At 41.1% G+C, this 15,752-nt stretch overlaps 1 protein-coding gene across 2 annotated transcripts; it reads right to left on the reverse strand.

Moving 5' to 3' along the window:
* Positions 1-858: 858 nt before the first annotated feature.
* Positions 859-9,733, reverse strand: RDH5 (retinol dehydrogenase 5). 2 transcript variants are annotated; one of them, XM_034412538.3, is made up of 5 exons: positions 9,217-9,733; positions 5,573-5,899; positions 3,143-3,401; positions 2,334-2,497; positions 859-1,171 (listed from the first exon to the last, which is right to left on the reverse strand). In XM_034412538.3, exons 2-5 carry the CDS (start codon positions 5,883-5,885, stop codon positions 948-950), a joined length of 960 nt encoding a protein of 319 aa, XP_034268429.2. In that variant the 5' UTR covers positions 5,886-5,899; positions 9,217-9,733; the 3' UTR covers positions 859-947. The 2 variants fall into 2 exon arrangements, with proteins under 2 accessions (XP_034268429.2, XP_087743086.1); XM_087886960.1 differs by lacking the exon at positions 9,217-9,733 and having other exon boundaries at positions 5,573-6,200.
* Between the last annotated feature and the right edge of the window lie 6,019 nt (positions 9,734-15,752).

Here is a 15,752-nt window from a genome sequence, read left to right on the forward strand (position 1 = left end):
CGTTCCCCACAGAGTGTATGGATGCATGAAAGTTGGACCTTTGGGCAATCTACAACCTACCACAATAGTTAGCAGGTCTTTTGGAGTACATCCTATAAGGCAGTGATGAAAAGGGAGCACGCGCTTGTACATGCTTTGCGCATGCACTCGTCTGGGGCACAACCCAGAAGAGCTGCCCCGGGTGGATACGCGCGCCCAAAATGAACTTCCGGTTTCCAATGCACGCATGCTGGCCAGCTGCTGTTCCGGGTTTCTGGCATGCATGCAACGATCAGCTGGCTGGCGCACATGCTCATGCAGGAAAACGGAAGACCAGCTCTACCATTTTCCGGCACTGCTGCATGCAAAAAGGCCAGCTGATTGTTGCACGCCAGAAACCCAGAACAAGAACAGGCAACGCGTGTGCCAGGCAACATGGCTCCGCATGCCACTTCGGGCACTTATAGCTCACGGCTATACGGTCTTCCCAAGTTCTGCCTCTGAAAGTCTGCAACAGTGACGTGATTTGGTGATGGGAGTTAAGACAATGAACCGTAAGTGTTTGGACATTCAGAACACTGGTTTTACTTTAAACTTTTCCTCCAAGGCTACAATTAATATTTAAATATTGTCCTTTCCTGTATTGTCATGTGTACTTCAGAGTCTCACTAAAAAAGCTTATGCTTGAAAAAAAATGGTAACCACTTTTTGTGCTTTTTTATGTTGGCACTGATTACTTAATTCATTCGCCCAACGTTTCCCTTCTGCATCCAAATATCCCTGTTCTTCATGATCGCTCAGCATCTGGATAGCAAGTAGCTTACAATATGGAAATGTTTCCATATCTTCCTGTGAAACCAGAGCTGGCGAGACAACAGCTTTCTTTGAATACTTTTATTTATTACTGGTTTTCAGGAGTTTGATCTGTCAACATTTAGGCCTCAAGCTTGATCATAATGGAGCAGCTTTTAGTGCATCCGCTGAGCTGGCTTTGGTAAGATGATAGACAGGGAAATATCCACCAAAAAGGAAGGCAAATAAGAGATTGGCAGCCACAGAAACTTAGCATCCCATCCTGCACTGTAACGAGAGCGAGGGTGCTTAGCTTGAAGGGCGTGCTCCATGCAGTTCGTCACTTTGCTGAGATCAGAATCGCAGATGATGTTCATGATGAACTTCTGGACACTCAAGTCTACAGAGAGATGGAAATCATCAGAAATTAAACTTTCTGCCTGATACTTAACCTTATCCTGACAAGAGGTTACTGTTTTAGGATGTCTTTTGTCTTAATGTAAGATACTGACTCCTCTTGTTAGCTGGTCCCATCAAGCTAACACTTGACTTCTCCTAGACCTAAATTAACTGTCTTCAATCAGATGATCTTCAGTCTAAAGACAGCTGGTTAAAGGCAGATGTTTATACTCCCGACAGTATAAAATGATGGGAGTCCAATTCTTCTGATGGGCACCATGTTAAGAAAACTGTTCTTCGTTCTGTATTTAACTAGCAAACTGCAAAATTTGACTGAAATCACGGCTGGGATGCAAGACTTATCTGCACCCTTCTTTCAATGGTGTTAGAACAGATAGGAAGTTGCACATGCAGATGAAATGGTCTCCTAGCACTTGCCATGCTGAAAAGCCATGGTGGAGCAGTGGTTAGAATGCAGTACTGCAGGCTAACTCACTGTTCACTCCAGGAGTTCGATCCTGACCGGCTCTCAAGGTTGATTCATCCTTCCATCCTTCCAAGATCGGTAAAATGAGAACCCAGATTGTTGGGGGGAATACGCTGACTCTGTAAACCTACTAAGAGAGAGCTGTAAAGCACTGTGAAATGGTATGTAAGTCTAAGTGCTTTTGTATGCACCTATTGAAATTTAGGAGCCAAATACCAAATTTTGAAACCTTTTTTAAAATGCAAAAGTAAGGATGAAAATGGGAGCAAGGCAGTGGTGGGCTGCTCCTGGTTCTGTCCGGTTCTATAGAACCGGTAGTAAAAGCGGCGGAAATCTCCGCCCACCCACCCAAACGTCATAATTGATAATCTGCGCATGCACAGAAGTGTGCAAGCGAAGCGCGTGCACACGCTCCCGTTATAGTAAAGGTAAGTAGAACCCATCCCTGGAGCAAGGCCTACCCAAAAAGGGTTTTTTTTCCAGAGTGATTTCAGGCCCTTTTTGCAGGTTTTAGTATTTTGAGAATGGAGATGGGAACAAAAAATCTCTTTAAACCCTGTGATATGGCTATGGCCACGTTGCATTTGTTTGGAAGAGATTTTACAGAAAATGGCTTCAAATGGGAGTAGTTTTCCTCCCTGCTTCCACTCGTATTCTAGTATGAATCAGTACTCACAATTGCGAAAGAAACTTTCACCATAGCTCTGCTGAGTTTCGGGGGTCATTCGGTCCCAGTAGTGCCTCAGAGCGGCCTCTATCGTTTCAAGATTAGTCATGGCTGTTTTGAAAAAGCCTGGCTCTACAATGGAGACTTTTACCCCAAAATGATACATGTCCCTCCTGAAAAAAAAAAACCCAAAATATTGTGAACGGTTGAATCATATTCTTTATTCCAATACATAAAGCTTCCATAACATTCCTTGAGTCTCCAATAATGGGGTTGTCAGTTAGTTGTTGCCACAGATTTTGTATGATCAACATGCCGAGGTGGCGCAGTGGTTAGAGTGCAGTACTGCAGCTACTTCAGCTGACTGCTAGTTCAGCAGGTCAGCAGATCAAATCTCACTGGCTCAAGGTTGACTCAACCTTCCATCCTTCCGAGGTGGGTAAAATGAGGACCCAGATTGTTGGGGGCAATATGCTAATGCTAATGCAATATGCTAATATGCAATATGCTATATGCTAACTTTGTAAACTTTGTAAACCGCTTAGAGAGGGCTGTAAAGCACTATGAAGCGGTATAGAAGTCTAAACAATAATAAACAATAATAATGCCTATTTAACGATACCTTTACCTCTCAAAAAACAACAGGCACCATAAAATCTTTGAAAATCGGAAAACAGCCCAGTCTGAATGGTTATAACATGGGTTGGCGTAAGACATCCGTTTTAATAACAGTAATTGTTACACTAAGAGCAGGCATTAGGGAGACTCTGAAAGGCTATTGTGGCCCTGAGGAATGAGCACACATCAAAGCCACCTACCTGAGGCTGTCAGAGAAGGCCTCCACTGTGTATTTGGAAACGCAGTAGCCACCACCATTGGCTGAAATCCGCCCCAGGACGCTGGAAACATTGACTACTCGGCCACGTGCTCGCTTGAGCAACGGCAGGAAGGCCAATGATACCTCGATCATTCCAAAAGTGTTGACAGACATGACTTTGCGGTAGTCTTCCACGGTCATCCATTCCGTGGGGCCAATAGAGCTGCCTAAACCTGCATTGTTCACCAGACCAAAGAGTCCTGGGAGATGATTGAGAGAGACAGGAAAATGAGAAAAATCATCGTACTGTTCGCTAAACAAACTGCAAAGGGATTCCTCTTCAGCTAAGGTGGTGTTTTTCTGTTTATGCTACAACATCAGTTGTAGGGAAGCCAACTGATCGTGGTCTTGTGTGGCCCCAATTTGTGTACTCTGCACCAAGCCAGGGTAAGTGGTTGGGTGCAATTCATAAAAATAATCTCCCTTACCAAGATACCAGTGAGAGACCTGGATCTATCTCTGATTCCACATTCCACACTGGATCATTGGATATAAGTTGCACAATGGGTGTGCAACTAAGATGTAGGATCAGAGATAGATTAGGAATTCTGTTAATGTAACCCCCCACCCTGTAGGCTAACAAAATCATGGACTGAAATGACAACTTGAGTTGGTGCTGAAGAGTTTCAAAATCTACTCTGGTGCTGATTCGTCTGGAACAGTTTAGGACTTCATAGTACCCATGACAGCTATACGTCTAACCCAACTAGGAATATATAATATAGGTCTTGTGTTTGTTTTATATTTGTTCTGAATATCTGAGATGGTCTGTGGGTGGGGGCACCTCACCTCATTTTTTTTCATTGTCTTGGATGGGTTGGTGTGGTTAAGGTTGAATTAGTGGCAATGTACTAATAGTCTATCTGTAAAGATTATCGGTCCAAGATTCCAAGGCAACATGGAAAGGGTTTGGACTGATTGCACTAGTTACCATTATCCACGACATGGAATATAGAGCTTGCTAGATCCATCAATACTGTTGTTCTCAAGGATTTTGTTTGACCCCTTTTAAAGGTAGCTCTATACTACCTCAGTGGTTAAAGACACTGAGCTTGCCAGCTGGAAAGCTAACAGCCTGGGTTCGAAACCCAGTGCCACACGATGGGGCGAATTCCTGTTCTTGCCCCAGCTCCTGCCCACCTAACAGCTTGAAAGCATGCAAATGTGAGTAGATAAATAGGAACCACTTTGGTGAGAAGGTAACTAGTGTTCCATAAGCCTCAGTGTATAGTCATGCTGGTTACATGACCACAGAAATGCTGGTTGAGTTGTTTTGTTTGTAAGAGAACTACCTTGTACTCTTCCACTTCTTCCTCCTCTCAGACCTCTGGAGGATTTATACCATTTTTTTTTCCAGCTTCAAATTCTATTTTATTTTTTTACAAATATATCAAATCAATGTGTCTTACATTCTATTACAAGCAAAACTAATAAAATTAATCATAATTATTACATTCAACCAACTTATATTCTTCTAATAACGCACATTTATATTATGTTGCAATCTATCGTTATTCAATTGTTCCATCTTTCCCCTTGTTGTGACTTTTATTATATTATATAAAAATGTATACACTAATATTGGACTTATACCATTTTCTATAAGGGATTATTATTATTTTTTTTTTGCAGATGAAGGCATCTTTGAGCCTATCCAGGTGTCATCTTTGGTACAGAGTTAACAGTAGGGTGTCTTGTCACTTTTTTGTATATAATAGATTGGTTTTGATTTATGATAGAGAAGGACAGTGATTGAGTCCTTGAAATGGTACATTCCACTGCTTGTCCTCTGGATCCTTGTCCAACTTAGCTTATACCTTAGCCTGGAGCTTTCTAGTGACACCTGGTTAACATCATGAATGCTTCTCTGAGGGAAGGCAGGATGTCTCCTTTTTTAAAAAGAAGCAATTACAAGACCATCCTTAAGAAGCGTGCCCTGAATTTCTCAGAGATGGGCAATTACAACAAGGTGCTAGCCTCCCACAGTTGGGTAAGGTAAGAGCATGGTGACTTTTCAGGATGAGACAAACCTGACTCAATTAGACTCAGGGCAGGCTATGAGGCTGAGACTGCTTTGATTGGTCTGCTGGAAAAATCTGATTTTGTTGGGATTCCCAGGGAAGGTATGGTGAACTAAAGATAGCTTTATGAAAGCAGACTCTGTGACCACAACAGAAACGAAGAAACTGCTGAATTCTGAGAATTGAAGTCCACACTTCTTTAGGCTGACAAGGTTGAGAAACCTTGGCTTATAAGAATAGTGTGTTGAGTATTTATATAGGAAAGCTGAAGTAGCTCAAACAGCTAATTCTATTCCTGGTTCCACATACTTTCCTGTCTTCTCTTTGATCCCTGATGGGGTGAAACTCACCTTTTCGACCCACTTCAGCTTTCACCCATTCCACTGCTTTGGAGATGCTTTCGGAGTTGGTAACATCAATCAATGTGGTGCGCAGGTTTGGCGAGCTCGTGCGGTCCAAGTTATCAGCTCCTTTCTGAGTCAAGCAGCCTGCCAGCACGTGGAAACCCTTCTTGTCAAGTTTCTTGGCTAGCATGTTCCCAAAACCCGTGTCACAACCCGTGATGAAAACATACTTGTCTTTGAAGTTGCTCAAAATCTGCTGGTCACGGAAGAACCAGACCACAGCCCAAACCACACTGATGAGTAGAATGCAGCACCACATTGTAGGCTGAAGGCCTGCAGAGATGGGAAAAGTAGAATGGGACCCCAGTATTCCCACTTTTGTCGTCTTCTGAAAGTCCAAATGGCACTTATCTAACTCAATCCACACATGCCATATTTTTTTTCAGGGAGAAGCAATCTGGGGATTTCCATTTATTTAGGATCATGACATCCATCAGCCATAGTCAATACAATCAGGGCACTCAATGTCTATGGAGATTCTCAGTCATCCAGGTCATGGTTGTCCCAAAGGAGCTTTTCCAAAGACAACTGGACTTTCTTGGGTTTTTTTCTTCAAAAATGTTTCACTTCTCACCCAGGAAGCTTCTTCACTGAAAAAAACTTGATGGGAAGAGTAACGTTTTCAAAGAAAAAAAAAAACCCAAGAAAATCCAATTGCCTTTTGGAAAAGCACCTTTGGGACAAGTGGCTACTCATTAAAGGATTTGCAGTCCTACAGAGATGGAGGTCATGAGGTTGTCTGAGCCTGCATCAATCATTAGGATTCTAGTTCCAGAATAATGCCCTTGAGGGACATTGATCAAGTTGCTGGTATTTAAGCAGCCCTATTAATTCTCTTGCTAAACATCTATGCTAATTGAAATAATGACAAACGGAGCTACTAGAAAACAGTTAATGAATCATCAACACAATTTGAATTTTTAGGGAGCCTTCCAAAGAGGGAAACTAGAAATTAATGTATTCTCACCTAACAGTCTTCGTGTTGCAAATAAATAGAAGAAATGGACTGGATGAACCTGATCCAAATTAGCACTGTGCTATGATGTGGAGTAAGGGTTCAATCTGTTGACTTGGTACCCAAGTAAGTGTGGACTCTTATATTTCAAATAGGGTGAAATTGCTTCCTAAATCCAGTGGGATGTTCTCTTCAATAGTAAACATCAAATGTGTTTTTACTGGTTTAGATTTGGGACTCCATTTTAAGGTCCAAACTGCACCATTCTACCATCTGCGGCATCTAATTTGTGACACTTACATTTAGAAGGATCATTACAGACAACTCATTAAGTCAAACTCAGTTCCTAAGAATCTGATATCCAGCTTTCTCTTGAAGGGAAGATTCAGCTATGGATAGTCGAATACTAGAGGATAAGACCCCCCCCTCCTCCGGAATTCCAGTTTAAATAGGTTAAATAGGTTTAATAGGCCAGTTTTGTAACTGGCTTTGGTCCTGCTTAATGTGTGTCCAGTTCTATGCTTCATTCTAGTAAAGCTCGGGAGGAGATTAAAGGATTAAATTGACATTTACACAAGTTGCATACAGTATACAGTTTGGATGGTTTCTCTTACCCTGGAGTGGATCACAACCCTAGAGCCTCCCATTCACATTAGGATGAGGATAATTCTGCAAGAATATGTGTCACATCCCTGATCTTCATAAGCTAATGATTTGCACATTACCATGAATTTTTTGCACACGCTTGTCAATAACTGTATTTATATAAAACAACATAGTTGGGAAACATGTTGTGGAAACCCAGCCACCTTCTTAACAAGTTTTGTGAAGCAGGACATCATGTCAGCATACATAATATAAGCATAGCATTTTGCATGCTGTATGAACCCAGCCAACCTACAATGCAGTTCAAAAATTTAGCTGTTAGTTAGAGGGTGACATTGACACCAACACATGCATACAAGGCTACAGATATTAAGGAATTGTGCATTCAAATCCAGTCCAATTATTGTGGCACCTGAATTTCTTCCTTATCCCGGACAGTTTAAACGCAAGAAAAATAACAAAGAAGCATTTAATTCCCCAATTCTATTGCCCGTGACAATTTCCTTATTCTGCCAGATTGGGCTAGCCTTGACTTTATTTGGCGCAGAAATAAAATTATAATTTTCCATCAGACCATAACAGGAAAAATGACTAGCGATACCCAAAAGATGGATGCAAGATGCAGAAATGGCTTTTTGCTTGGCTTAAAAAAAAAAGGTAAAGTCTAATCTATCGTCATTTGCTACTTCACAACAAAGCAGCATCTCCTGTTCTTCAATCAGCTACATTTCTTCTCTGTTACTACAATTAATTATATGTTCTTTTTGCACTCTTTAGAGCAGGGGTTCCCAACCAGGGGTGCTTGCACCCCCTGGGGGTGTGAGACAATATTCCAGGGGGGCCAAAAACTTGGGGTTTAGAAGTTTCAAAATTATAGTATATGTATAATTATATGCATATAATTATTTGTTTTTTAAGGGGTGCGAGAATATATCAGAAGTGTTCTAGGAGTGCGGGGTATAGAAAAGGTTGGGCCCCCCTGCTTTAGAGGATCATTAAGACAATTCCTTCCTTCCATTCCTTCAATGAAACAAAAAGTATAACCATCACTGATCTTGAGTTGCTAGTTCTTTGTTGGCAGGGATAGATACCCATTCATAATTGGTATCGAGATCTCCCTGTTTCACTCAATCACTGTGCTTTTTTTTTTTACTTGTAAACTGCCCAGTGTCACTCAGGTGAGGTGGGTGGTGTAAAAATGTAATAAATACGTTCTAAGAAAATGTAGAGGTTAGGTGAAATAGGTATGTATATTTTCTCTACTCCATTCCTGGACTATTCCAGGGATGTTACAGTGTCAATCTACCCTCAGATATTAACGCATTCAATAAACAATTCTCTTTGTATTTTAGGATCGTGAGCCAAAACACAAACACAATACAAGTGAAGAAAGAAAAAACTGATTGGCAGAATGAGCTCTGTCCATTAATGGAGAACATAACAAAATGATTACTCTTTAAGATGCTCAAGAACGTTGCAATTTTTCCTATAACCCACTATTTTCCTTTAATCAGGCTATAAACTGGAATGCTAACAGCTGTTCTCAAGCGAACCTAAAGAGACAAAATTCTGTAAACCAGGCATAAGGCAAAAGATATAAGGACATACAGTGGCAGAAACAAACACTACATCCTATTTTAAAGTAGAAATTCTTTCCCCCCCCCCCCCCCCCGCTTAAACATTACTAATTGTCCACTTTCCTTCTGAAGATTGAACCTGGGATTCCGATTTCTCATTCTCTGTTTTCATCTTGCACAGCTAGGCTTTTGATTCCTGAGATAGTCCCTATCTACAGAGTAAAATGGGAAGTTTTTTTTTCAGGCCAGGTTTCCCCCCCCCCTCCCCGCCCCACCCAGTTTACCCAGTTTTCAGCCTTGACTATACTGGCTGAATTTCCTGGCTATAACATCCTACCCCTCCTATAGGCTTGCAATCTTGCAAGATGGAAAATATGAGTCAATTAGAAAATCCCTGGGATTGGACACCGAGCCACGTCAACTCACCTCCCGCCCCTGTTGTTCCTCCTTACCTTTTCTGAAGATAAGCTTAGGGAGATAACTTGAGCAAACTGCCCGCTCAAAGCAACAGCAAGTCCCTACTCTGTTTAAGAGCCTTTAGCCTTTAGTAGGTAACAGTTCTGCTCCTTGTCAAAGTCCACGGGGGGCAGAAGCAGAGCCCTTCCCAATCAGGACTCTGGTGGAGGACGCCAAGGGCAGCGATTCAGCCCAGCATTTAACTCTTGCCGCTGCTGCTAACAACAAAAAGAAATAACCAGTCTCCCTCCAATGGTGCCAATTCCAATGCACTCTCTTGTGAAAGTGAAGGCGGAGAATGAAAAAAAACCAGGACCGAGCCTGTGTGAAGAAATGGGTTGAAGATGTGAATGTGGAGGCTGAGTTCCTGGAAAATGAAGCAGGCCAGAATGGCAGTCAAAGGTAGTTGATATTCAAGCAATCATGATAGAATGCGGCTCACTCGTTTATAATCCCAGGAGCTCAAAGTTAAGTGTATGTTCTGTTTTGGAACTTCACAATAAGGGAGGTAGATGTAACTGAAAGACCGCCTCTTTCCCTAATAAAGCTTCATGGTTAAGACATCCCCCCCACCACAACACACACACACAGAGAACTGCTTTATCATATTCTTTTCCTATCCAGAGCTGGCAGGAAGTCATGCTGACTTAAATCTTGTTGCCTCTGCAAGCTTGCCCTTTATACGCTTTGAATGGGTCCATGTTACACTATTATCTTCTAGCTTTTAACTTGCACTATACTAAGGGTTCAAGAGTCTGGTAGCACCTGAGGTTGACCAATAGACCTTTTGATCAATGGTGAAATCTGAACCGGTTTGCCACTGGTTTGTGGCCGCGCATGCGCAGTGTGAGCCAAATGTGTGATGTGTGCATGCGCGGTGTGTACCACGTGTGCACGCACATGCACAGTACATGGAAAAAGGAGACTTGGGAAGGTAAGTATAACAGCGAGGGGGGAACAGCTGTGCTGCGTGATTTAGATTTGCTAGATCGCTAGATTCACTAGATTCACTAGCAATTTTAAATCGCACGGCACAGCTGATCGTTGGAAATACCTGTTCAGAGGAACCGGTAGGATTTTTTACTACCAGTTCGCCCAAACTGGTAGTTTTTATCACTACCGGTTCACACGAACCAGTGTGAACTGATAGGATTTCACTGCTGCTTTTGATCACTAGAGGGCAGCATAGAATTAGGTTTTTATTTGTATCTTGACTGTCATCAAGTGGTCCTCTGTATTTGTGCAGCCACTGGATAAATGGCGTTGAAGAACCTGACTTGGAGAAGGGAGATAAGCTACGGAAATCAGAATGGATACCGTAAACTATCCTAAAAACATTATGCGAGAAAAGAAATTGAGGAGCTATTGCTCTTGGGAGCAATAACTACTAGGAAAGGAATTATCTTCCGGGCAGGCTACCATGTACAAGAGATGCCGGTAATTCTTTTGAGTACACTTCCAAGAAATCCAGAGATAGGCTAATTGATTTCACATTCTGTGTTAACCAGCCAATCTTTAAAAAAAAAAAAAAGTGACTGTAAAAGTTGGGGTGCTGGTTTTCCTCAGGGGCAAAAGAGCGTAGAAGGGTAGAAATCATATGGGAAGGGGTGATTCCATAGGAATCTGGCTGTACCAACTAGAGTCACAATTTTGCCAACAGAACATGTCATTTCAGTCCCTCTCCTGATGTGCATCTCTACTTTGTTCTTTACATGTGTTCTCTACTTTGCTTGGATGTCGCATCTGGAAGTGAGATAAGATGGAAAAAAACACTTTCAGAGTGAAGTACACACACACACACACACACACACACACACACACAATTCTCAGGCATATTTCAGCAGGAACCTTGTGTTGAAAACCATTCAACTATTTTAGAATGATTTGGGAATTAATTTCTTGTCTTAATGCCATTATAAGCAAACCATTCCTTTCATCTTTCTGAGAGCTCATCAGATATACAGCTCTAAATAGATGGAAGTTAATTCGGAGTTATCCAAGGAACTGTACATATATTCTTATTTAATTTCTCTTTAGCATCTGCCCTATCCTTTTAAGGTCCTGGGAAAGAAAACTGAAATTTTATTCTCAGGAAAAAGGGGGGAGCAGCAATAGCACTTAGACTTATATATTGCTTTACAGTGCTTTCTACCCCTCTCTAAGCAGTTTACAGAGTCAGCCTATTGCCCCCAACAATTTGGGTCCTTTTAACCACCTCGGAAGGATGGAAGTCTGAGTCAACCTTGAGCCTGGTGAGATTTGAACTGCCAAATTGCAGGAAGCTGGCAGTCAGGAGAAGTAGCCTGCAGTACTGGGTTCTAACCACTGCGTCACCGCGGCTCATACAGATTACACCAATTCTCCTCTGCTGGCTGCAAGAAGCCATTGCAAGAAGGGAGAAGGTTTCTGTATTCTCCTGAATACTCCAGTATTGATATATCAGTAACTTGCTCCTTGTGGAGCTGTATAGCATCACTTAAGGATCAGTATTCCAACCTGAATACAGGTAGTTGCTGATTTGCAACCATGTGTTTTGTTACCATTCAAAGTTACATCGGCACTGAAAAAAATAGTGCCTTTATGATTGTTTTTCACTTATGACTGTTGCAGCATCCCCATGGTGACGTGATCAAATTTCAGACACTTGGCAACTGACTCATATTTATGATAGTTGCAGTGTCCCAAGGTCCTCTCAGTTTTAATTGAATTTGGTTTTAATTGGGTTGTTTTAAATCTTGGGCCGAAATTATTTAATTGTTTTTAAACTGTTTTTAAATTTTATATGCAATGTTTTATCTCGGCTGTACACGGCCCTGAGTCCCGCTGGAGAAGGGCGGTATAGAAATAAAATAAAATAAAATAAAATAAAATAAAATAAAATAAAATAAAATAAAATAAAATAAAATAAAATAAAATAAAATAAAATAAAATAAAATAAAATAAAATAAATAAATAAATAAGATCACCTTTTGAGACCTTCTGACAAGCAAAGTCAAGGGAGAAACCAGATTCACTTAACAACCGTGTTACTAACAACTGCAGTGATTCACTTAACAATGGTGGTAACAAAGGTCGTAAAACGGGCCAAAACTCAGTTAACAACTGCCTTGCTTAGCAATGGAAATTTTGAGCGGAATTGTGGTTGTTAAGTCGAGGATTGCCTGTAGTACATTTACAGGGCCTCAATCATTGCTGATAACATCAAGGATGAGAAGTAAAGAGAAATGAAATCCAGGCTTCTTACAAAAACCTATGAAGGGTTTTATGCTTTTGCAGAAGAGAACAGAAGAGAGAGGGAGAGCTTAGAAGTGAAAAAGGCCTTTGTTGCTTAGTTCAACTCTTTGAAGATTCTAAATAAGAGGTCTAAGCTGCTGAGCTTTATGCAAGTAAAGAAAGTGGCCATGAATTCTCCATGTGTGAAAGCCCCTTACTGGTAAAGTATCTTTTTCTTTTCTTTTTTTCCTTCTTTTTTTCCTTCTTTTTTTCTTTTTCTTTCTCTTTCTTTCTTCTTTCTTTCTTTCTTTCTTTCTTTCTTTCTTTCTTTCTTTCTTTCTTTCTTCCTTCCTTCCTTCCTTCCTTCCTTCCTTCCTTCCTTCCTTCCTTCCTCTCGCTCTCTCTTTTCTTTTCTTTCTTTTTTGGTTCGATTTATATGCCGCCCTTCTCCGGAGACTCAGGGCAGCTTACAATGTGTTAAGCAATAGCCTTCATACTTTTGTATATACCTGCTTAGTAGGGCTTTTGCCCCCCCCCCCCCAAAGTCAGCTTATTGCCCCCACAATCCAGGTCCTCATTTTACCTACCTCGGAAGGATGGAAGGCTGAGTCAACCTTGAGCCTGGTGAGATTTGAACTTGCAATAATTGCAGGCAGCTGGTGCTATTTAACAGCACTTTAGTCTGCTGCACCACCAAGGCTCTTATCTTAACATAAATTTCGCAAATTTATACAGTGTTATCCAAGAAGAAAAAATATATTTAAATCCAAGAAAGAATAGGTAGTGAGATGTGCTTGCCTTAACCCCCGTTACAGAAGCATAGCCAGTTTGACCTTGTAGTTAAGTGAGTTCAAGTCCCACTTTAGGCACGAAAGCCAGCTGGGTGCCTTTGGGCCACTCACTATCGCTCAGCCCAACTCACTACACAGAGGATTTGGGGGGTGGGGGAATAGGAGGAGGAAGGAACATTGTGTATATCACCTTTATAAAAATAATAAAAGTTGGGATATAAATAAACAAACTTATAACCAAAATGCCCAATTTAGAGTATCAGCAGAGAAAGGGAAAGAAAGGTAGACAACTTAGAAGTCAATTCCAACTGGACTTGTCTCTCCCTCAACAATCATTCAGCAACCTTTTACTGGGATATAGCTGAAGAAGCGGTAAAATTCCCTATACGTTAAGAATTGGTTTCCAAGTATGTCTTTTCCCGTCTTGGACATTTTTTTTTGTTTAACTGCCATGTTTGTTTTTAAAAGATTGTAAATATAACATTAGGGACTCTCTTTTTATTGATATAGAAGCTGCACTGGGAGTCTTTCTAGCTGGGATGTGGGCATAAGTGCTGTTATAAAAAAATCACCTTAAGTTTCTTGCTTGGAACTAAAAGCTAAACAAAAATGAAGAAAATCCATCCCTTGCCGCTCTTCAGCTACAAAGAAGGGAGGCGGTGGGAGTCCCCAGTTTAGATGCCTCCATATGTTCCAACTATTTTCCACCTACCACTGAATGAATTAAGGAATTCAGGAGGAAATGAGAATAAATAAATTGGGAAATCCCAAATAATTTTCTGGCCATGGGGATCACTTACAATTAATTTATGACTAGTTTGGCCTAGTGGTTATAGCCCCAGACCAGAAAGCAGGAGATGGTGAGTTCTAGTCGCAACTTAGCTATGAAAGCTGGCTGGGTTAGCTTTGTCTAGTCCAGAAGTCTTCAAACTTGGCAGCTTTAAGACTTGGTGACTTCAACTCCCAGAATTCTCCAGCCAGCTATGCTATGCTGGCTGGAGAATTCTTGGAGTTGAAGTCCACAAGTCTTAAAGCTGCCAAGTTTGAAGACCTCAGGTCTAGTCACTCTCTCTCTTAGCCCAACTCTTCATGGGCTCGTTGTGAGGATAATAAGGAAGGTGTATTAAATATGTTCACCGCCTTGAGTTATTTGTAAAAATCATCAGGCAGGACACAAAGAAACAAAGTTAAGAGAAGGCATATTGGAAGCTCAAGCCCAGGAGTTGAAATCAAATGTGAACCTATAATTGAAAAGGATTTCTACCTCATCTTTGGGGTAGAAACCAAGAATCCATTTTCCACTGCTTCTTTTAGTACGAGCAATATAGGTAGCCCTTGACTTACAACCGTTCATTTAGTGACCATTCAGTTACAACTGGAAAAAAAAGAGACTTATGACCGTTTTTCATACTTATGTCTGCTGCAGCATCCCCACGTTCATCTGATCAAAATTCAGACGCTTTATGACGGTTGCAGTGTCCCAGGTTCATATGATCACCTTTTTGACAGTCAATGGGGAAGCCAGATTCATTTAACAACTAGGTTACTAACTTATCACAACTCTGGCAAGATATATTGTAAAATGGGGCAAAGCTCACCTAACAATAGAAATTGTGGGCTCAGTTGTGGTCATAAGTCGAGGACTACCTCTACAGTCTGGTCAGAAAGCATTTGCATTCAGATGCATAAAAACATTCAAAATGTGTGGTTTCCTGATCTCCAAATAAAGCAAATATGGAAAATGGTTCTATATACAGGTATCTTGATTTGGTAATCTTGTGTTAATTAGAAAGACCAATGATGTAACAAAAGGCCCATTTAAGCCAAAAGATACAGATAAGGAAGGAAGGAAAATAAATGGTTTAAATTTTTACAGCCAGACTCTGCCCTATGTTAGGGAGTCTCAGGGCTGTTTTAAGAAATGCAACAAGAAGATTGTGATGGGCAGAAAACAAATTTAATAAATAATTATTATTGACTCAAAAGCTCCCCAATTTTTGCAGCTACAAAAGCACATGGAAGGTGCGCGAGATAAGAAAAAAAGCAGAATATTTGCTAGCTGAAGCCCACTCAAGCCAGAGGTAGAACTGAACATACTAAAGGCAATCCATCTGTGGAATATGGGGAGCTTCCTTGAAAGAAGGATATTTTACTGGACTGTATTAAAATATCCAGCCTCCTCTACCATAAAGCTAGAGGAGGGAGAGACAACACTCTAGAAATGGAAACTGAACACTTTTGGCATTCCATGTCACACCCCTCTTACCCAAGTATGTAGCACATGCCGAATTAAGGAGAGATTAGGACAAATTAAATCTGAGAAGGGTTCCTTTGTTTAAAGGCTTAAAAAACACCAGGGAAGGATTTGAAAACTAAAAGAGGATGAAGAGGCCAGGCTGGGTGACCTTATGAGAAAAAGCTCCAGCCACACTGAAGTTCTCCATCTCCAACCCATTCCTCTGTCTGAGGAAGAGAAGGCAGCTTTCTGTCCTCCTTCACCATTTGCCAAGATGGGGTTAAGCAGCTGA

This window comes from Pantherophis guttatus, chromosome 2, assembly GCF_059756535.1.
Source record: "Pantherophis guttatus breed Tessera chromosome 2, ASM5975653v1, whole genome shotgun sequence".
NCBI classification, from domain to species: Eukaryota; Metazoa; Chordata; class Lepidosauria; order Squamata; family Colubridae; genus Pantherophis; species Pantherophis guttatus.